Source organism: Calidris pugnax, unplaced genomic scaffold (genome assembly GCF_001431845.1).
Source record: "Calidris pugnax isolate Ruff unplaced genomic scaffold, ASM143184v1 scaffold147, whole genome shotgun sequence".
In the NCBI taxonomy this organism is placed as follows: Eukaryota; Metazoa; Chordata; class Aves; order Charadriiformes; family Scolopacidae; genus Calidris; species Calidris pugnax.
Window position 1 is genome coordinate 5,232,077 of NW_015092359.1, and position 23,737 is coordinate 5,255,813.

Below are 23,737 nucleotides of genomic sequence, written 5' to 3' on the forward strand. Positions count from 1 at the left end.
GGGTGTGTGTTTGTTTGTGGTGGTTTTTTTTTGGTTTTTTTGATCTCTGAGGTCCCTTCCAACCACTACAATTCTGTGATTCTGTGAGTAACGGCTCGGCACTGCTCTCGCTGCGCTCTTGTCGCCTTACGCCATTAGGCTGGCAGCCACAGCCCCCCCAAACTCCAGAAGTCAACTTTCAATCCCAGGAAGTTCATTAAGAGTCACGGGTACGGGCAGGAGTCAAGGTAAGACCTTTCAGACGCGTGCCAGCTTGAGATTCTTTTCTAAATTTTAATGACTTTGCTTTCACGACGCTGCGGTTTTGGTATCAAAGACTTTGCAGCGACGAAAACCAGCGCTCACCCCGAGTCTGGTGTTACAGAGATAACATGAAGATTTCTAAGTGAAACAACTGCTACTTGAACAACACAAGGTGGGCAGGAGAATGCCCATGTTATTTAAGGAAGCCAAAAAACCTGTAGACTAGCAACATTTTATATCATCATCCACATTGGTACACAGGTGAAAACGAACGACATGGATAACCCTAAACAGGTGAAATAAATGGAGCTGTTCAGCAGAAGTTCCAAGTTCTCAAAAAAACCCACCTGGACCAGGCCACTTCAGAGGAAGTATTAAAAAACAGCAAATGAACAGAGGTGGTTTGGTGTTTTTTTAACCAGAAAATCCTCTGCATGTACTAGATTGTTACTTAGCATTAGATTTAAGAAATCGTTAAAAGCCATCTGCTCCTGTTTATACACGAAAACCCTGACAGTTAATCTTACTGTGAAATACACACAAAAGTATGATACTGAGGAAAGAAAAAAATACAAATTAAATACGCCAGCCAATAAACCCACCATGACAAAATAGCTTTCTCCTACTTCTCTCTCCTGCTGCCTCCACGTTTATGATCCCAATCTAATAAAAGAGACCCCAGTAACGGGATGGCTTTAAAAGTTCTTCAAGCCCATGCAGAGGGAAAGCCTCTCCTCTTTAAAGAATGATATAAGATTTTGGTGCTCATTAAAGAAACTTTTATATAATAGGTATAAAAATTCTGCGACTCATCCTCTTAGTATGAGGTGCACAGAATCAGGCAGGTTGGAGGGATGTCAGAAGGTGTTCTGGTCTCACCTTCTCAGAGCACGGTCAGCACTGAATTCTGAAGCTCATTTTTACTAACAGAAAAACAAAGAAAGAAAGAAAATCCAAAGCTAAGCCTAAAAACATTTCTCCGTTTTTAGAAAACGATTTCTTAACTTTTGAGTGAAGTGGTTGCAGCGTGTAGGGTTCGTGAAAAACATATACTGAGGTCATGTTTTCTTTAAAAGAGAAATAGAAAAGTTTGAAAAATGACGGAAACCCATGTTGGCGATTACACGTTTGTATAAATGCAAGTCACCAGGGAATGCACACGTGGAAAGGCCCCTGTGCAGCCCTAGCTGCTCTGCTGCATCCTTTGCGCCTTCTTACCACCTGCGGAGCCACAAAGGCGGGTTTCGGGGACCTGGGAACTGCCTGGATGGATGGAAACCACAGTGTTTGAAGTTGGCACCCCAGCTTTGGCCAAGACACATGGTGCCGGAGCCATGAGGAACCACACAGCAGGCCAGCGTGGAGTCACCAGCCCCACCAAACCTCTCCAACCATCCCCTAGTCAAGATGGCCCGAAGCCAGGGCTTTTCCTTCAAAACATCCCCCGCAGGAGCACCAACCCTGCCCAGGTGCCACCCGCAGGGCTTCCCCGTACCAAGCTGCTCCTGGGGAGCCCAAACCCCCGAGCTCGGCCACCTTCATCTCCCACCGCAGGTCCCTTTGTTCCTTTGTTGGGAGGGAGGGGGGCTCCCCACCGCGCCGCCCACTCCTCATCCTCCCCGCTCCTCATCCTCCCCGCACGCCCTGTGTCTCACCAGGACAGCCAGCCTTTCCCTCCTGCTCCTCAGGAGCCTTCTCACCACCCATCCCATCCCACCCTCACGCCCCTGCGCCGCCCAACCTGGACGCGCTTCGGTTTTCACCGAATTTTTGCGGCGATGGCACTCGTAGAAACAAAGACGCGGCCTTTTAATCTTAAATCGCTCGGGGTGATTTAACTTAATTTTATTAAAAGGGAGAAGCGGTTGCCGTACGTTCTGCACAAAGGAATTAGGGCTGGAAGGTTAAGAATCAGCATCAGCGATACCAGCAGCTCCCTCTAGTTGGAAAGTGTATTATTTTTCTCCCCAAAGAGCTAGCGTGTAGGAAAGACAGCCAGATATGACAAGCTGCTTACAATAAGCAGCTTGGTAACTTGTGCTGTCACATATAGTCATCGTAGATCTCCTAGCTACCTTGCTTTGATTCGCTTTTAAAGGAAAATAGCTCTGTATTATCTATCTATGCTGAATTTACTATTTTTGTAATATATAACTGCCAAAAAAATTAGGAATTCCCAGCATTTGACAATGAACCGATTTTGGGATTAAAAAAAAAAAAAAGAAAGATTACTGTATGTTAGAACAGCGACTTGAAACCTGCCCTTTACTGAAATTTAAAATCAGCGTTAGGACTTGCATATGCTTTAAATAAATATAGGGTTTCATATATTGATCCAGAAGCCACCTCCTTACATTTCCAAGGGCTTTGAAACTAAAGAAGAGGCTTTTTAGCCTGAGGGGTTAAAAGTGTGACACATGGTGCCGGAGCCATGAGGAACCACACAGCAGGCCAGCGTGGAGTCACCAGCCCCACCAAACCTCTCCAACCATCCCCTAGTCAAGATGGCCCGAAGCCAGGGCTTTTCCTTCAAAACATCCCCCGCAGGAGCACCAACCCTGCCCAGGTGCCACCCGCAGGGCTTCCCCGTACCAAGCTGCTCCTGGGGAGCCCAAACCCCCGAGCTCGGCCACCTTCATCTCCCACCGCAGGTCCCTTTGTTCCTTTGTTGGGAGGGAGGGGGGCTCCCCACCGCGCCGCCCACTCCCTTCCCCGCTCCTCATCCTCCCCGCACGCCCTGTGTCTCCCCAGGACAGCCAGCCTTTCCCTCCTGCTCCTCAGGAGCCTTCTCACCACCCATCCCATCCCACCCTCACGCCCCTGCGCCGCCCAACCTGGACGCGCTTCGGTTTTCACCGAATTTTTGCGGCGATTGCACTCGTAGAAACGAAGACGCGGCCTTTTAATCTTAAATCGCTCGGGGTGATTTAACTTAATTTTATTAAAAGGGAGAAGCGGTTGCCGTACGTTCTGCACAAAGGAATTAGGGCTGGAAGGTTAAGAATCAGCATCAGCGATACCAGCAGCTCCCTCTAGTTGGAAAGTGTATTATTTTTCTCCCCAAAGAGCTAGCGTGTAGGAAAGACAGCCAGATATGACAAGCTGCTTACAATAAGCAGCTTGGTAACTTGTGCTGTCACATATAGTCATCGTAGATCTCCTAGCTACCTTGCTTTGATTCGCTTTTAAAGGAAAATAGCTCTGTATTATCTATCTATGCTGAATTTACTATTTTTGTAATATATAACTGCCAAAAAAATTAGGAATTCCCAGCATTTGACAATGAACCGATTTTGGGATTAAAAAAAAAAAAAAGAAAGATTACTGTATGTTAGAACAGCGACTTGAAACCTGCCCTTTACTGAAATTTAAAATCAGCGTTAGGACTTGCATATGCTTTAAATAAATATAGGGTTTCATATATCGATCCAGAAGCCACCTCCTTACATTTCCAAGGGCTTTGAAACTAAAGAAGAGGCTTTTTAGCCTGAGGGGTTAAAAGTGTGGGGGGGGGGGGGGGGAAAATTAGCAATGCTATGAGTCATTGTGCATTAGCGGCAGAATAGTTTTGCATCTTGTATGAATCCAGACACCATATGCCATGCGAGAGGGGCTGCTACTTTTATGCGGTGATGAACCGATTTTGGGATTAAAAAAAAAAAAAAGAAAGATTACTGTATGTTAGAACAGCGACTTGAAACCTGCCCTTTACTGAAATTTAAAATCAGCGTTAGGACTTGCATATGCTTTAAATAAATATAGGGTTTCATATATTGATCCAGAAGCCACCTCCTTACATTTCCAAGGGCTTTGAAACTAAAGAAGAGGCTTTTTAGCCTGAGGGGTTAAAAGTGTGGGTGTGGAAGTGGGCTTTTGTTCGGGGGGGGGGGGGGGAAAAAGAAAGATATGATGTATTGAGATTGTGCATTAGCGGCAGAATAGTTTTGCATCTTGTATGAATCCAGACACCATATGCCATGCGAGAGGGGCTGCTACTTTTATGCGGTGCCGCTGCTGCCGGGCGGCCACGTGGGCATCCCCCAGCGGAAAAGGCTGTCTGCGGGCGGCGGGCGAGCGCAGGAACCCGGTGATCCCAACACGCTGGACATTGTCGGGAGCAGCAGGAACAGCTGGTAAGCTAGGGGAGCCGGCCACGCTCGCCCAGCCGCCAAAGCCAAGCCAGCGCGCGGCGGCGGCCGGCCAGCATGCTAATGAAAAGGGCCAGCGCTCACAAAGCCTGCCTTCCACCCCCCCCAAAACCCCTCCCCGGAGCTGTCGGGTCCCCCCGTGGCCCCAGATTTCGGGAGGTTTGTAGCCCACCCTCCGCTCCTCCACCCCACGGGATGGGGGCTCCGCTCGCCTGTAAATGTCATCTTTATCCCTGCCAGTCCTGCGGGGAGCGGGCCGAGATGACAAGCCTTAGTCACAGAATCACAGAATCAATCTTCTAGGTTGGAAGGGACCTCAAAGATCATCTTGTCCAACCGTCAACCTGACTGACAAAAATAGACACCCGCACAACAAACAAGGAGCATCATCACTAAACCAGACCTCCCAGCACTACATCAACCTGTCTTTTGAACACCTCAACCACCTCCCTGGGCAGGGAGGAAGAAACCCACCCCAAAGCCCACCCCAAAATGCGTTTTGTCCATGCGAGGGCTTGCACAATCTGAATTAAAAGTCCTGAACGGACTTTAAATTCATCCATCGATGGCTTTAAAGCCATCGGTCAGTGGGTACAAACCTCAGAACCCCTCTGCAGCCCTTGCTCGCTCACCCTCTTCACAGACTGGCAGAGAAATCTACTGCATTTTGCTGAATTAAAGGTGTGTAAAAGTGGAAAAAACAGCAAAACCCACCAACCCCCCCCCTAAGATTGAATGAAGTACTTTGCAGTCACCTGAATGTTGCTTCTGTCACACTTTAAGAGCCTCTCATTAAAGACAAGTGAAAGGTTCTTTGTCTCGTACAACAGAAAACAGAAAACCCAGAGCGATAGGTGTTTGGATCTTTGTATATCTCACTTGAAGAGAGCGGGAGCTTGAGCTCCCATCTTGTGTGAAAGTTAAATTTACTGGTTAGTTAAAAACAAAAAAACCCCCTATATTATACTGACTTTAATGTTTGTTATGGCAAGTTAAACCGAAGGCAGACCCTCCATCACAGGCCTCCTGCGAGCCCTTTGGGCAGGGTGTGATTGCGCTAATGAAACCACACTTCTCATCAACTTGTTTTTATTATTTTTACAGAGAAAAACAGAAACGCTGATCACGGCTGGCTTGCCCAAAGCCTAGGTATTTCACAGGCAATGCCACCAAAGCCAGCAGAGAGCAGGCAAGTGACAGAGGAGCGACCTGTCAATCTAGAGCTGTGACCAGCGTGGGGCTGCTGTAAGGAACCCACTAGCCATGGGCCAGTGGGTACAAACCTCAGAACCCACACATACCCCTTGCTTGCTCGCCCTCTTCACAAACTGGCAGAGAAATCTACTGCATTTTGCTCGTGAGGGTACCAACTAGACCATGCTTTTACTGATTGGAACTGGGAAAACATTTCTCCCTGCAACCTCAAGAGCAGCAGAGGCACACAAACCCCTGTGCACAACTCCAGTTTGACTCGGCACTCAAAATCCCCAGTTTCCTGCAAAATTATTCATGAACAAATAAAGTATTACTGATGAAACAAAGGAAGAAGGAAAGCAAGTGTTTCACTCAAAGCAGCAGCTTCTCCTTGGTAGAGGAGAGCGCGGATTCAAATTCCCAACTCCCAATTTGGATCTGCTGCTTATCCTTTACGTACTGTACTTAATTTCCAGCAAGACCATGATCTTCCAGTCTTTGACTGGGGCCAAAGAGGTATGGCTGTGCATTTCAGGAAGCTGGTTTTCAGTTAGTGCACACGTACATCACTTAACAAATCCAAAACTGAGTTCGGGTTCAGTGTTTTTTTTCCCTTTCCTATTTCTGACATCTATCACACAGTGAATTCACTTTTCATTTAAAAAGCCCATCACATTAATGATGTTACTTAACCACAGGTTCATTTTTGGAACTCTCCATTAAATCACTTAGCAAATAAAAGCCTTTAGAACTGTCGGGGTTTATTTACTCTTACTGAAGAGTCCAGTTTCTGTAGAGAGATCGGCATCAGGAGGGGCAGCAGTCAGTGCTGGTTTAAAATCTCTGCTACAGAATTAGCTTGGGACTTTCTCAACACCACTCGCAGACCTTTACAGCTCCCTCTCTCCAGGAGGAGAATAACGATGCCCCGTGCTATAGCAGAGAAATAAACTGTACTGTTAACACTCAAACTTCCCCGCTGCCCCCCTCCCCTTCTGTGGAAGGTGAAGCTCGTGAGCAGCCACAGGGATGTGTACACAAGCTGCGTGTGCAACCAGGGACTACGAACAGGGACAGGTACAGGCAGATGCCTGCACGAAAAAAATAGACCTTTAAACCACTGTGTCCGTCCATCATCCAGCAGCTTGTGAAGTTGAAATCCCCAGAAGCATTATATACTCTTTATACATTCACAAGCGGGGTGCAGTAGATTTCTCTGCGAGTCTATGAAGAGCACTATGAATAAGAGCTGAAGAGCCGCCTCCACAATCCCGTGTAATGCCACCTAAAAGCTTTGCCTCGCATGACTTATTACAGGCTGGAGCAGATTAGAGGCATCGATCGCTGCCTGGAGAAGGTTCTGGCTGGGCGGAGGGAAGGGCAGCGGCAGGGACGGCCAGCCCGGCCATCGATCGGCTCCGGCGGGGAGCTGGGCTGCAGAGGGAAGGTCAGTGCTGCTTTACACCACCCCACGCAGCCACCTTCCTCAGCATCCTGCCAGGACACACTTCTGGCTGAAAACTCAGAGCCCGGTGTGAGGGAGGGCTGGGGGTGGCAGGGACCGCCAGGGAAGCCGAGGGGAGCCACCTTCCTCAGCATCCCGCCAGGACACACTTCTGGCTGAAAACTCAGAGCCCGGTGTGAGGGAGGGCTGGGGGTGGCAGGGACCGCCAGGGAAGCCGAGGGGCGGCGAGTTACGAACCTGCGGCGCTCTGGGCAGACAAAGCAGCAGAGGACGGGCTGCAGGCGGGCACTCCCGCCAGCCAGGAGCCAGCACTCGGGCAGAAAACTGTCAGATGCCGTGTCACATCAATTGTCACAGCTCCCGTGACACGTGCTTTCGAATTTCATACTCGTTTCTAACAGCATCGATACGGCCCGAGGGCGTAACTCCTTTGGAGGAAATAAAGGGAGCGCACATTGTGAACCTTTCTCTAAAAAATTAGAGTAAGAGGCTTTCTGTTTTACTCTCACAGCACCATCAAACACCCCTTTATGACCAAAGCAACACAAGCTCAAAGGGGCACATTTTGAAAGGTACACAAAATGTGTTCTCAGGCATCTGGCATTACACACACCTATGAAATACATGCCAGCCATTCACACAATTAAGCCCATCACAGCATATATCTTTCTTTTTTAGACTCTGATAATGCAGGTAAGCAGATAAGTCGCTCTACATTAAGCTAATCGGAAATTGGCTTAAAACAACAAAAGGAATTCATTGAGAATTCAAAGCTGATGTTCTTTGCTTAATCTTCTTGATTCCGGACATGACATACTAATATATAGCAGATACGTTAATATCTGGATGGAATATAATGAATTAAAGTTACAGCTATCTTTGTTTGGTACGTATTTAGACGGTCTTTTGATTTTATCCTAATGAACCTCTTCTTTGGCATAGTTAAGCAGCCATACCATATTCATTGCAGCAGGTAAAACTTCAGGAGTTATTCATATATCAGATTATTTCTCCCAAGTAAGGGCCGTGTTTTCTCCTCTCACAAATGGTGAGCAGGGAAATGGTGACATCCAGTGCTCAGACCTCACGGAAAGCGGCCCCATCCTCATCGTGCTCCTTTTCATTCGGTCCGATGCACAGACACCACCAGTGTCCAATGCACAGAGGCATCACGCTGCCACAACGCACTGCCAGCACCCTCAATTAAACTCCAGAAGATTTGGAAACTCTCTTTACCTTCAGGTTTTCTCTTTGAATAAACAACTCTGTAAACAATCCTGCAACCTGCCACTGTGGGGATTTTTTTTATTTCTTACCAGACCGAGAGTATTTAGATCAGCCCTTATATAACTCCGTTTATATTAATGAAAACAGGCAGAAGCAGCACAGCTTGTATTAGAGATTTGTTGCGATTACGATTCCGAGAACCTTTTCCCAGCTACCTGAAATGGACAATTTCGATGACAAAAATAGTGGCTGATAGACATGAGTCTGCATCCCCACCCCATCAGTTATCTCTTCTTCCCCTGTAGAGCAACGCAGCACTGTAATCAAGGCACTAGAGCAGAATACAAAAAATATGCAGGAATGAAAAAGCAGAATAAGAACCACCTTTTTTTTTTTTTTTTTTTCCTGTAAGACCCAACCAATTTATCCTAGAAGTGAGATTGCCTAAAAAGATAGTTTTATAATAAACATGTTAATTCGCAATAAACCCCAACAGGCACCAACTCCCTATTTACTCATTCACAAGAAGATACATATAAGCTCAAATTGCTACGAAAAAAAATCCAAACTCTACAAGAAATCAACAAAGAACACATGAAAGAAGCCAACTGGTGCTTGCCCATAGGGTCATTTTCTACCCTCTGGTAGGCTGCTCACAAAAAGCTGTTCGAACCTGGGGTAACATTTCAGACTTGTCAGAATCTCTTCTACTCTTCTTCCAATTCAAATAATTTGTCAATTTAAAAGAAGCTTTTCCAGTAGGAGAGTGAAAACACAGAGATACAGGTGTTTACACCCAGGTACGTGGGGCCACTTCACAAACTTCACAGACCGTACCAGCAATTCACCAATTCACTCTTCATCACCGTGGCCAGTTTTCAAACTCTGAGAAGCTTTTCCTTCCAGTTAAGAAGTAGGTGAAAAGGCTAAAAGGCTCAAAAAGCATTGCTCCACCTTAGACTCACACATTTTTGTACCAGACCTTGTCTGTTTTAGAATCTTTCAGCCAATGCAATTTAAAAAATGGCTGACTTAATTACAAAGATAATTTTGCACTACTCTTTTCTTTTTTTTTTTTAAAGAAAGAACTTGATAAAAGATACAAGAATCCAGGATGTTTATCTCTGTTGCTTTTATGAAACATGTGAGATAGGAAAGAATAGGCATCTCGCTTATGAAATTTCGTAAGTCAAACCTGAGACCAACTTCCAAGTCTCTGAACAATTTAATTCAACGAGCAAGGAAATTGCTCCATTTTGAAAGACAACTGGATTCTGAGCAGCCCAACCTGCACTTCCCTACGTGTTCTAAGGGGACCTTTGTGCTCAGACATCACTGTCCCCAAACTCAAAGTCTTTCTGGAGACCATCACGAAATTATGGACCACCCAAAGTCTCTGACGCCTGCAGACTTACTTATATTTTCCTAATTTGAGGTTTATTACCTGTTGCACCCCTCCTCCCCCCAGAACTAATCCTTACAGGTGAGACCAGCTCCCAAAGATGTGCAGCTTAGGGCTGCAGTATAAATGTTCACAAATCCTTTCTGACATACAATTCATTTAATACAAGATGGAAGAGAGCACAAAGATGCAGTTTTATACCATCACCCCTACCATTTTTTGAAATATTCAAGATTACTGGAACCAGTACAGGCCCTTGCTTAGGGGGTCCTGCTCAACCCAACTACAGTTACCGAATCACAAATGCAGTGGTTTTCATCCTGCTTTTGTCTCCTAAGGCATTCTGCTTATAGAGTTGCATTATTCTTAAATGCTGACAACTAGCAACCTTCGCTTTAACTGGGCTTAATTAAGAGGAGCTTCAGTTTTGATACATAATTTGTCTGTGAGATCAGTTGTTCCTTCGTTTCCCCAGCACTTAAAAAGGTTGCTTTAACGCTCTCAGAAACTCGCACGAGTATATTTGGATTTATAGCACAATTTTAGTAAGTTTAAATATTATTCTTCCTTGTTCTTATATAAATTAAGCCACCTTATTGCTTATGATTTCCATAAAATACACAGGCATATTTAAAATAAAAATTCTTGCTGAAAAAGCCGCTGAAACACATTTTCTTGCACTCAGCAGTTACTTGAGGATGGTGAGAGCACAAATTAATATGGTTGGCAGCCGCTCGGTCTCAATGTCTCATCACACCAAGAATTAATGCACTCCTGAAAAAAATGGTTATTTTGAACCTATACTAATGGATAATCGCCCACGACCCTGTAAACGTTGCAGCAGCTACAGAGACAACTGAGCTTTACCAATCCAAAGGAGAGGTGAGCTACGTGTTAGCTCTCCTGGTTTTGCTGCTGCGCAATGCCATCACATGCCATTTGATGGATACAAAGAACCTGTAGCCAGAATGGCTTTAAACTAAAGTTTAAATATAGTTAATTATTTTTTTCATTTCCCTGGTCTTACTGAATTCTTTAAAAAAGAAAGAGTTACGTAAAAATTAGATTTAAAAAAAATAATAAAAATAATAATTATCTGATGCGGTCTGCCATAGTTACCTCCCTCGTTTTCCAAGAGAACAGAAAAATATATTTAGGTACGACAGTGGAATTTGTGTCATCATGACCAAGCGATTACAGCGCACAGCGAGATTCTCTGCGGCTCTGAGGTCCTGGTCCCCATGGAAACCAGACTCGGATATTGTCCTCCCCTCGCTGGAGCACGGAGACTTGGGAGCCTTTTGTGCCTGATGAGATTTCTTCCACAACCTTCCAGCAACAGACCCTATGCTTCCTCCTGACTCTTTCCTAATTGAGATGCAAATTAATCTCTGTGGCTGATTACACTTCCCTCAAAGCCCCTGACAAGTGCAGCTGTAACCGGAGTTTACAGACTTTTCCAACAAGTGACTTCAGCTGTCACTCCTGGCGAGATGCTGCCCCGGCTCCCCGGCACGCGACCCCACGCAGGCAGCGCTTCCCCAGGACCAGCTCCTTCCCCTCCCACCTTCCCAGGCAGGGCCGAGCATCTGGGATGGAGCCCTGGCTCCATCACACGGAGCCACGGAGGCCGTGTCTCACCACCAGTGAACCCTTGGCACCAGAAGGGTTCGTCCCAGCAACCCCAGAGGTGATCGTCCCCCTGTACTCGGCACTGGTGAGGCCCCACCTCGAGTACTGTGTCCAGTTTTGGGCCCCCTACCACAAGAGGGACATTGAGGTGCTGGAGCGGGTCCAGAGAAGGGCAACGAAGCTGGTGAGGGGTCTGGAGCACAAGTCTTACGAGGAGAGGCTGAGGGAGCTGGGGGTGTTCAGTCTGGGGAAGAGGAGACTGAGGGGAGACCTTATAGCTCTGTACAAGTACCTGAAAGGAGGGTGTAGAGAGACGGGGGTCGGTCTCTTCTCCCAAGTTACAGATGTCAGGACAAGGGGTAATGGCTTCAAGTTGCACCAGGGGAAGTTCAGGTTGGATATTAGGAAACATTTCTTTACTGAAAGGGTTATCCAGCATTGGAATGGGCTGCCCAGGGAGGTGGTGGAGTCACCATCCCTGGAGGGATTTAAGAAACGTGTAGACATGGTTCTTCAGGGCATGCTCTAGTGCCCAAGATTACTGGTTTGTGGTGGGGTGTTGTGTGGGTGGGTGATGGTTTTTTTGGTTTGGAGGTTGTTGTTGTGTGTTTAGGTGGTGGGGCTGGTGTGTGTGGGGTGGTTTTTTTTGGGTGTTGTTTTTTTTTGTTTGTTTGTTTTTTTGTTTTTTTGTTTTTGTTGTTGTTGTCGTTTTTTGTGGTTGGACTCTATGATCTCTGAGGTCCCTTCCAACCACTACAATTCTGTGATTCTGTGAACTTCTAACCACGCTTTCATGGAGAACATTTTTGGACACTAACCCTTGTTACGGGTGGTGGCTTTCAGCATGTGACAAGCAGAGGTGGCAGCCCGCTCCTCACTTCTGCCACACACAAGCTTTTCTGCACTCGCTCCAGCCGCGTGGTGACTTCTAACATACTGCCAAACATCATTCAGTACTTTTCCAGCTTTTTATTTCTTTTATTTTCGGTCTCTTTTCTCCCAAGTCACAGGCGACAGGACAAGAGGAAATGGCCTCAAGTTGCGCCAGGGGAGGTTCAGGCTGGATATTAGGAAAAATTTTTTCACTGAAAGGGTTCTCAGGCATTGGAATGGGCTGCCCAGGGAGGTGGTTGAGGCCCCATCCCTGGAGGTGTTCAAAAGCCGGGTTGATGTAGTGCTGGGAGGGATGGTTTAGTGATGATGCTCCTTGTTTGTTGTGTGGGTGTCTATTTTTGTCAGTTAGGTTGATGGTTGGACAAGATGATCTTTAAGGTCCCTTCCAACCTAGAAGATTCTGTGATTCTGTGATTCTCCCTTCTATCGAGATTTTTTTGAGTTTCCTCACCTTCGAGTTATTTTCATCAGCGGTCAGCAAAGGAAACACCAGGGCTCTCCTTTGGGAGCAACAGAGCAGTGTCAGTGCATGGGATGGCTTCAACCACCACCTTTACACCTCCATGTACATTCCAATTTCTGGCTCATGAAGAATTTTAGCATATCTAAAAGTGTTTATTGCTTTCCCACTCCAGTGTTGTCCTGGTGGGATCTACCCACCCCGTTATCTTTGTCCAGTTTCACAAGTTTCTCAATCCACTTTTGTTTATCAAACAGACAAGCGGCAGTTGATTCACTACAGATATCGCTGGTGCAAAAAAAGCAGGCACAAAAAAAAGGGAAGAAAAGAATCCGGGGACAGATGCTGCTGCAGCTCGACCTCAAACATGTGCTGAGAAGTGGCACGTGCTGTCATATTTGTGCTGCTCGTCTTTCCCTGGGGACAAGGAGGGACCCAGAGAGACCAAAAAAAAGCCAAAGGACGAGCAGGATGAGGGATAAGAATCCCAACTGGGAGCGATGCTCTGGGATAGCCATCAGGGGCAACAGGATCTCATCATTCTTGTAACTGCTGTTACGTTAATTTTATTACACTGGTATTTTATTATTATTATTATACATTGACTATAGAAGCAGACGGATTAAGCTAAATTCTGCATAGGAGAATTTTAGTAATTAGCTAGATTTCTCTCAGCAAAAAGACGAGGAAAACTTGGCAAGTTTGGAATCACCTGTTAGGTATTACCACTGTTTTGCAGCTGATGCATTGCATTCAACTGCTTATGCAACCACCACCGTCTTCCTTTTAAAGTGAGTGCACAATTAAGTTAATAAAATACAAACTTATTTAACCACAACGCTACTTTTAATTTCTGAAGACTTCCGCAAAGTATACTGGATAAAAATTTAGCCTTTAAAAAAAAACCCAACAATATTTTGAGGATATTTTGTTCTGTTCTGTCAAAGATCAAAACACTTCATTTACAAACTCTTTCTCAAAGTCACACGGTTTGAAAAACACTCGAATCCAAAGCTTCCCCAAAGAAAAAGCGCAGTGTGTGTTGGTTCTAAGATAAGTGGTACGATTAACAAAACAAGCTACAAAATGTTTCTCCCATAATTATAGCATTACGAGAAAATCCTAGAACAAGTGAAACCCAGCAATATCGCTGTTGGTTTGTGTATCACACAAGAAAAAAAAGCCTATGCTACAATTTCTGTAACAGAGAAGCATACCATCAAGTCATCTTCCAGCAACTGTTAGAAAATATGTTCTGAAAATGCCCAAACACAGACATCACTGGAATGAAACTGGAATTTGGGAACTGAAACATCCGTATCTGAGGCCAAATCCCATCTGTCCTATTAACGTAACGAGTCCCAGTAAAGTCAATGGGAACACTACTTTGAATAAGGCAAGAATATGACTGAGCTTTGTGTATTAGCCCAATACACACTGTAGGTAACTTCTAGTAGCGTGAAAGAAAATGGAGTATTATCATTACTTACAGGTCACAGCATCAGTGTAAAGTCCAAGCCCACCCACCAGCGAGTCTGTCTGAAGCTGCTGGTGAGAACCCTCCTGTGATGTTATGATCTTACTTTTCAAAGGCTGGAGGGCAACCAGGTGCGAGTGAATGAAAACATCGAGCTTGATGTGGAGAAAGCTTTGACCTTTCCCGGTAAAAATCACACAGCAAGGATATTCACTACAGCTTACCTCTCCTCAGAAGAACATCGCCAAGTCAGAACCCTACCAAAGGGAGCCCTGCCCCAGCAGGAGGAAAGGATACAAGCTCTGGTAGAGCGGGATGAGCGACTTGACGGCTCTGCTGGCGTTGATGCAGGTGGCACATATGAGGCTGGGCAGCAGCTTGGCAGTCACGATGGCTCCGTCGAAGAGAGGACCAAAAAACGGCACCTGGGGATCCCAAAATAAAAACAAGGCACGTAAAGCCGAGCCAACGGAGGCCAAAAGGTTAGCGTAGAGCATGGGAGCAACTTCCGAACAAAAGTTTCAGAAACAACATGCCTGGCTCCCAGGGGACTTTCAGAGCAAGGCACCAGGGAGGGAAGAGGAGGCAAGTTTCACATTGCCCACTCTAGACAGCGAAGTCACTGGCTACATGACAAGTGTTAGCTTGCTGCAGGCCTCCTCTCTAGATCATGGGCACAAAGAGACTCCTCCAAGTACAGCAGAACAGCCCAGAAACAAACCACCTCCATGGGCTGCAGGCTCAGGGCCAGGCAGAGAAGATGGAGTCTCCTTCTCTGGAGACATTCAACCCCCACCTGGATACGTTCCTGTGCAACCTGCTCTGGGTGGACCTGCTTTGGCAGGGGGTTGGAAGGGACCTCCGGAGATCATCTACCTTCCACCATCTAGGGCTGGACTAGATGATCTCCAGAGGTCCCTTCCAACCACCTGTCATTCTGTGATTACCAGGCACGGTTGGTGGGGTGGTACCTTTGCCAGACCAGCCAGGTTGGCACGGTTGGTGGGGTGGTACCTTTGCCAGCACAACTTTTACTGTATCATCTTGCACTGTGTTAGTGATGTTCGGAATAACACGCATCAGACCCGCTACAGAAGACCAACACGCTACATTACTTTACCATAAAATGGTAGGACCACATTGTTTTCCACACTGAAACTTCCAGGGTGATATTAAGCCCCCAATTTTTTTATGTTAAGTTTTTATGTTATGTTTTTTTTTAAATCTTCCATAATTACCATCAGTGTATTTTACATGTATATATGCACATTTCACAGAATATTCAACTGGGTAAACATGCACTTTTTTATGCATATGAATAAAATTTGTCTACGAATTTGAAATCACCATCCCATTTGGAGAAGATACTAAAAGCTGTATTCTGTTTTGCGTCCCAAGAGGAGGCCCTGATTTACTGGCTGAATCCGACATTGGCAGGAGGTTTTGCAAAGAAGTATTTGTTTCAGATAATCCTCTATAAACTCATTCCATGGACTTCACTAAAGGAAAAAAAAAAAAAAGAAACTAAAAATTGAGTTGATCCAGGCTAACAAGTTCTGTGGAAAGCAGAGGAGATGGCAGAAAACTACCACCCCTGAGAGGCAGTTCCCTGAAAATATGGCTGGGACAGGCACAAACAAGGTGTTAAAACACCGTTCCTTCAGGGTTACCTCCAGAGGAAACCACCACATAATGTCATTTGGTGACATATGGCTCTTCAGATAAAGGCCATCCCAGGCAAAAGAGACACTTTTATAGAAGTGAAAAATGTCCAGAATTGCATACATGTAACAGGCTTTGCCATGTCAAACTCAGGAAAATTTTAATCATAGAATAGAACTGTCTAGGCTGGAAGGGACTTTTAAGATCATCAAGGCCAACCATTAAGTTAATGTTCAAATATATAGTAAATTTTAGTATTTACAAGTAGTCAAACTCATTTCCCTTTCAGAAACTCAAAATGAAAAAAAACCCAACCAAACCAAACACAAAAGCCCCAACCAAAACCCTAAACAAAAGCTAGCAGCAATTATCAATATTTAAGCTATGGATTTTTTCCATCTGTACAGAGGCTTATCACATAAATAAATACCCTCTATTATTCTTCTGCAACTGCTTGTGGGTGACTGTGACAGTCATTCAATAAATGGACAAAGGGAATAATATAAATCCCCTGCATCTAGGGAATTCCTCTAATTAGAAGTGGCAATGAATTACAGAAGAAATTTGGTTTTAATATAACATCTGCAAGTGACAGCTGTCTTTTCACAGAGTTATTTTGTCATTCCTTTACTTAAAATAATTACCCACCTCCCAAAAAACAGATTAGTGTAAAATGTTTCCATAGTGGCTTACCTTTTCCTTTTTTTTTTTTAAATGCTAGCATTACTGTCTAGGCAGTCGGAAAGAAAGGTGACAGGAAGAAAAACTATGCCACCAAAGTGATAATGTTCTAGACAATGAAGTTTTTCCTCTTTAAGCAATAACATTTCTAAGTTAAATTTTTAACACATACCGTTTGCAAATATTGAGTAAAGGAGGAGAAAAATGTAAAACTATATTTTTATGTAAGTACAAAAAAGGAGGTTAAGTACATACTAGCATTAAAATTATACCAACATACAAATACCAGATATTTAAAGTCAGATTAGCACTGACATATGCTACTGTACAGGGAAATTCATTGTCAGTCTTTCTGTTGAGCAGTTTTTAGTTACTGGACTATGCTTCTCTGTTTCAAAGCCACCTGGAGCCTAGGGAGCGTGGCAGATTTTCTTAACACAGTATTACAGAATCTATATACTTAAAATACAGACAAGGTATGTATATATTTTAACAGACCTTATATGTCTGTGTATATAAATACATATGCTCACATTTAACAAAAAAAAAAAAAAATATCTTTGTAGGCACTCTCCAGAAGATTTATCAAAAATATCTCCAACGTGTCTGAGATTTTAAAACGAAAAGTTTAAAAATCTCTTTTCTCCGAAAGTTTAATAGTCAAACTCCATAAATGCTGCTTTACTCTAGAGCTCCGTTTGAACACAAAAACAGGCTGCTTCAAGCTGACCCCTAGAACCTGGGAGCTTTCCTTCGCATGGAAGGTGCTTTTCGCAGTGCCTCTGGTGACATTTGGAGACAGGCTTTTTCCACGTGCGGTGCAAACGATCAAACAGATCGTTTCAAAAACCACATCCTAGGCGTGCGTTTTGTCAAAAACCACACGCTTTTCACAACCCAAAGTTGGCACACGCTGGCAGACGAAGAGAGAAAATAACGCAAAGGATGGACGTGACTCGGTGCGAGAGCGACTGATTTAACGTTATCGAAGAAAAACAAGTGTAACCCACAAGAAACCAGAACCAAGAACGGCTTTTCCGTGTGTGGGGCTGACCCTCCGGAGACCTGCCGAGGCGTCGCTGCCCTGCCTTAGGGCAGGGGGGGCACCGGGAGCCCTCGCTGCCCCCCGGGCAGGCTCGGGGTCCGTGGAGCCCGCTGCGATGCGAGGAGCACCACAACCCGCCCGTACGCCCGCCTGGACACAAAGCTGGGAATTATTAATTCCCCAGCAGATCTACCGGCCATGACGAGGGTCATTAAAGTCAATGGAACTCGCATCTCGTCAGCTTCCATCTGTACAGGGGGCTCTGCCTTAACGAGGAGTTGGAGGGGAGAGACCAACTGGGGACGTGCTCCCCGCTCGGTACTTTTCTGTAAGTTGCTACTAAAAACCTATTTGAGGAAAACAAGAGTTTTGAATGGTTACAAAAAAAAAAAAAAAATTATGCTTTGAGGGGAATCAGTTAAAAAAAAAAAAAAGGGGAAATACTCCCTTCCTTGAGTATTCCAAATGTCAATGCAAGTTATCCATGAAACAAAAATTAATATTCAGCCCATTGCAAACACCTGCTTCGTTACGATTTCCAAGGAAAAAAAAATAAAATAAAATAATGATTTCTGTTGCATGCAGTAAAAGTAGGCAAGGTTAAATAAACCTTTTGAGCACAAAGCCGTCCCCTCTATAGCAAGCAGCACTAGTTAAAAGAGTGGGGAATGGGTAAATTATTGTACCAAATGGCTGAGAATTAATCTCTGATGACTAGCTGCAATCTAACGAGGCATCTGTGTCCCAGGGAACCCGCAGTATGTCCCTGGCGGTATGTGCAGTGTGTAGAGTCTGCCTGGCATTCTTTGTCCTCTTTTGCAGGCAGCTTTTCGTCTCATTGTTCAGAATATCCTCATGCATCTGTGACGCGTGGAATGCATTCACACTAACAGACTTACTATTGTCTTCCCTCCCAAGCTTTGTCGAGCAAAGACTGCATCACGGTTCCTGATAATTATATTGCTTAATTAATCAAGACAAAAAAAATTTGCAAATCATTGCCCCGTTGCCAAGCAGGGAGATAAAAAATGAAAACAATACAAGCTGAAGCAATATAACAAAAGTAACAGCTATCTGATCAGAAATTCTTATATAATGAAGCTATTAATGCTAAATCGGTTAATGTTAACATTGCTCCAGGTGTCTCTACTTAGATGCAAACAAAAAGGCTAACATTATGTATATAAAAGGCCAAATGTTGCCATGGATTCTGTAACCTGATAGAGAGGACAGCCTTTTCATTTGATTAGGGAATGCAATTTAAATACCAGGGACTGAAGCCAAACAACAGACATTTCTCTCTGCAAGCCTCTTTCATTCACCCTGGGGTCAGTAGCTGGTGAACAAAAGGTCAGCCACACTTGCCCTGGAAATGTCTGGATTAATTTTATTACATTGTAATGGTTTGTACTTTAAATGTAGGGATAACACTAAATTTCCAGTTAGCTATTATTCTTTCTGCCCGTTGGGTATTTTTGACTAATATGTAAGATGACATAGCTTTTCTCCATTGGTTCACAGAATTTTCAAGCACGTTCAGAACGCTAAATTCAGATTTTCCTGATGGAACATTAAAAGCTAAAATTCCCAAGAAGGAAATTACAGACCTCACAAGCAAGCGTAGGAAAAAAACCCTCTATTTCAATTTATAACAAATTTGCAAGTTTGAGGCGTCTACTGGCAAACCACTGCTTGTTAATATATAATACTTCTGGCATTCACAACTGGAAAAATATTATATACAGCTGGTAAATATGTCAACCCACATACACATTCTTCCACAGCTGGATATTCTTTTGGATAAATTGTGTCCCTTATATAAGGGAAATTTATCACACTCATTACTTTTGTACTTTATATGCATTTTTGCATCCATAATGTACCAGACAAGCATTTATTAAAGTAGTTTTTTAAACACATACACACATACCCCTCTGACATTTTCCAAAAAAATAACCCATTATTTAAAAAAAAAGTCTAAAATGTGGTTGCAAACCAATGATTTGAACACAAAATACTAAACCTGAAATACTTCAGTGTAAAACTATCTAATGCCTACATCATCCCGTTGAGTCAGATTACGATGAGGGTCCCAAAATCACGTAAGGCTATGCACAGTACCATAGGTACAAAGGCAACTAAACCTTATGGAGTGAATTAAATAGCAACTGAGGAACTTAAATCTTTATTATTTTGCTTCTATTAACTCACGTTGGAAATTCACAATGATTATAAACGTTGTTCATTGTAAAATAACTCCTATAGGTTGAGAATTTTGAAATATTTCTTTAAGCGCTAGGCACGACTACAAGTGAATTAGCAGCCATTTCCATCACTATTAGTAATTCTAGTTTTAAAATAAAAGCGCATCGCTCAGCATACTTTTAAACGGAGATGAACAGACTGTATTTTGTATTTGCTGGAAAAAAAAAAAAAAAACCAACAAAAAAACAACCCCGAACTCTAAACCACTGAGTTTTATTTAAGCAAGAGAACTGTTGGTCACTTGCCTAACACACATGCTAGATGCAATAAAGCAGCCAAAACATACCTCTGGTTTCTTCATGACCTCTATGAAAAACATGTGATTCTTCATTGGATAAATAACAATCAAAACATCTCCAAAATCTGTTGGTATAATGCCCCTGCGGTAGTTCCTGGTGTGTTCAGACCAGACGATGTGAACCTCGTCATTTCCCAAGTGACGAAGCTGCAACAGCAAATTGGCTCTTTATTAATCAGAGTGATAACAACAGTTTATGAGGGGTCATGGCTTACAAATTGAATTACAATGCTCAATAGTAGAAATATTTCATTACAGAAAAAAGTTAAAATACTGTTTTTCTCCAGTTGCTCGTGAAAAGATCAGCGAAATAATTTGCTTCATTCAGAATGCATTGTTGTCTGATGGCTTAATTAAGTAATTATCAAACTAGCCATTAGCACAATATGTAAATGTACATTACCTACAACAATTCAAGATGGAAATCTGAATTAGTAGAACAAAACAGTAACCAACAGAACACCATATTCCAGACAAAATAATGTAGCCATCTCAGAAATATGAAATGCCTTGACTCAGGATGTCAGGAAACTTCCCATCATGAACAACTCTTACTGAATTTATTACATTACAAGTATCCCCTTTGCCAACTCTGGGCAGAGAGGACTTCTGTTTGAAAACTTAAGCAAAAGATCCTGGGCAACGCGAATTTGAGAGGAATGGGAAATACTGTGGGAGTTTTTTGTTTTGGTTTGTTTTTTTGGTTTTTTTTTTTGTATTTGGAGCAGAAGCACACAAAATATGGATAAAACTTAAACGTGACACACACAAAAAGCATCTGAAAGCCTGTGTGTTTGCTTTGTTACGGGAGGAACTGGAGGTGATCTAACAGATGGCAAAAAGTATTTGGCAATCACGTACAAGCTACACACAATAGTTTCGACTGTAAGCTTGAAAGTTAAAATTTAATCCACATGCAGAATTGTCAGCCCAAAGCATAAAAGAGAATTTAAGTCCCACTTAAAGCTTAAAAGACCACCCCCCCAATTTGGTGCTAGCCCCTGGAACAATGTGCACAATAGACCTAACAAAGAAGCCAAAATGTAGCTCTGCCTTCTTCACTGTCTCTGTGCGTGGCCGGGGAGGGCGAGGGGAGAGAGGGAAAAAAAAGGTAGTGATTTTCATGGGTACATAACAACTGAGTAATCTCCACGCACCTCCTATCAGCCTACACCACTGAATTTTCCTCCCTCAGAACCTGGTAGGCACCTTAAAAAGTAAAGGATTTCAATCTTAAAAGGATTGAGTGGCAAACTGTTCCCTAGCTGTAAGAGGAAACACGAAACATTGCAAGAACAAAAAACATGATACAAGAATTAAAAAGTTAAAGACTACAAACCTTGCTTACAGTTTATACCCTAGCAGAGTAAAATAAAGACTTCATTTTTCAATTTGTTTCAAATGAAAGAGATTATAAAGAGCTTTATTTTATTTACACCTATGAATGAAAGATAATTTTGGTTCTGTTTGAAGAAAATATAAACCATTTGTATTTCATAAAAACAGGGAAACATTAATAATACTATTACTAGGGCTTCTTACATGTAAAAAAATCAGTAAAAATTGTTGCTGTCCTTGTCATCCTGACCTCTGTGCATTCTCTGATATTTTCTTAATTGCTCAGTAAAAAATAAAGCAACAGCCGAGAAAATATTGATGTTGATAATAACAGGGTGCAGACTGATACATACAAAGCTAAGCAGTAATTCACACGTAGGACAAAGCCCTGATTTCACTTTCTGTTAACAAACGCAGCGAGGTCACCTTAAAAGCGATTAAAAGGCAAGATGTCACGTTTAGCCTTAAAAAAAAAAAAAAAGGGAAAATCCATCCGGCTACAATACTTTGCACAACAGGTTACACATCCTGCGGGTGCAAGTGTTTGGCAAAGGCTGTTTCGAGCTGTAATTTTCGGCGAGGGCTGAGCGAGGGAAGGACCCAGCTCGCAGCAGCAGCAGCTGTATTCAGAGCAGCCCACCCTTCATCAGGCTGAACCCAAGGCATCCTGAGACCAGAGCGAGTTCTGGCACGGGCTCTGCAACACAGAGGGAGCCCACCACGGCAGTATTTAGCAACCTCTGTTTTTAAAAAAAAACAACAAAACACCCAGCAAATAAATATGGAACCAGATTTCCATAAGGTGATGCAATTGTCCGGTTGCACGGGGCGACTCAGGGACCAAATCCAGCTCTTCTTTCTACAAAAAACAAACCCTGCAGAAAAGGCTCCGTGCTGCCTTGCCTCCTACTGCTTTTGGAGGGATAAATAGCACGTTATCACTAAAAACAGCAATCAAAACATTTCCAAATACTCCTTCGGAGACCCTTTTGAAATCGCAAGGAACTGTTTTGATAATAAATACTAAAGAATCCCAAAATATTCTGTACCTATATCACACCCAAAAGGACAGAATTCCCTTAACAGGGAGAAGGTGGATGAACCGATGCTTGTTTGAGACCAGAAGTGATGGCTATGAGCTCAAAATCTGGCAAACAATGTGTGATAATAAATTGGTACCTTTGCCACAATCCTCATCACACGCTGGTAACTCATTTTAAAGCTCGAGTTACTCCCTCTCCTTGTTTGGAAGTCACACGTGCCTGACCATTGCATGGACAAGGTATAATGTTACAGATACAAAAATGGTATTAACAATATTTGTTCTTGAAAGAGCATTTCACTGATAAAAAAAAAAAAAAGCAGCACGTTATAATAAGATTATCAATGACGACCAACCAGCTGCTGTTTTCCTGTATGGCTCCCTCAAAATATAAGCTGTGGAGCAGAACTCGGTTCCCTGAAGGACATAAGTTTTGCTGAAAGGTCCAAAGCACGACAGACCATGGATTTGGAGCCAGCGTCCCACATTACGCTTTTCGTCCAGTTTAGGGGTGGGGGGGAAATAAAAATAAAATAGAGTGCGTTAAAAAAAAAATCCCAAAGCAGCCAGGAAATAAGATCTATATTAAAAAGCAAACCCAAGCCACGGAACAGCTCAACCACAAGCAGCCGGATTTTCTACGGTTTATTGCTGACTTGAAGGATCTCTCTACAAACGCTCAGGGAAGGCAGCTCCTGAGATGGCAATTGCCTTCTCCCCGAGCGGGCGTGAATTTTTAGCCTGCACATAAAAGGGGTTTCTCCAACAGGAACGAAATATTACCTGAGCGGGCGTGAATTTTTAGCCTGCACATAAAAGATCTATATTAAAAAGCAAACCCAAGCCACGGAACAGCTCAACCACAAGCAGCCGGATTTTCTACGGTTTATTGCTGACTTGAAGGATCTCTCTACAAACGCTCAGGGAAGGCAGCTCCTGAGATGGCAATTGCCTTCTCCTACCTGAGCGGGCGTGAATTTTTAGCCTGCACGAAAAAGGGGTTTCTCCAACAGGAAGGAAATATATAGATTCTGGGCTGCGCCGAGCGTTGAGGGCCGGGCCGGCGGGTCAATGGAGGCTCCTGCCGTGCGTCAGGCCGCTGTGAACGGTGTGGGGCCTGTGTTTCTGAGCACAGGAGGCGGGTGGGCAGCCCAGGGGGGGCTCACCCAGCGCCCACGCTCCCCTGCACCCCAGCAAAGCCCTCGGAAGGAAGGTTTTACCCCCCCACACCTCCCAGTCCCCCATCCCATTGCCCTGGCTGCGG

At 43.9% G+C, this 23,737-nt stretch overlaps 1 protein-coding gene across 4 annotated transcripts in view; it reads right to left on the minus strand.

Moving 5' to 3' along the window:
• The window catches only part of RALGAPA2 (Ral GTPase activating protein, alpha subunit 2 (catalytic)), a 153,951-nt gene that overhangs the window by 41,329 nt on the left and 88,885 nt on the right, over positions 1-23,737 (minus strand). For all 4 annotated transcript variants that reach the window (XR_001414151.1, XM_014962463.1, XM_014962461.1 and 1 more), the window contains 2 exons: positions 20,082-20,240; positions 14,440-14,567 (listed from right to left, as the gene is read on the minus strand). Coding sequence is in view for 3 of the 4 variants with exons in the window: in XM_014962463.1 (XP_014817949.1) it covers positions 14,440-14,567; positions 20,082-20,240 (287 nt within the window). In the remaining variant the exon portion in view is untranslated. The remainder of the gene's footprint in view (positions 1-14,439; positions 14,568-20,081; positions 20,241-23,737) is intronic.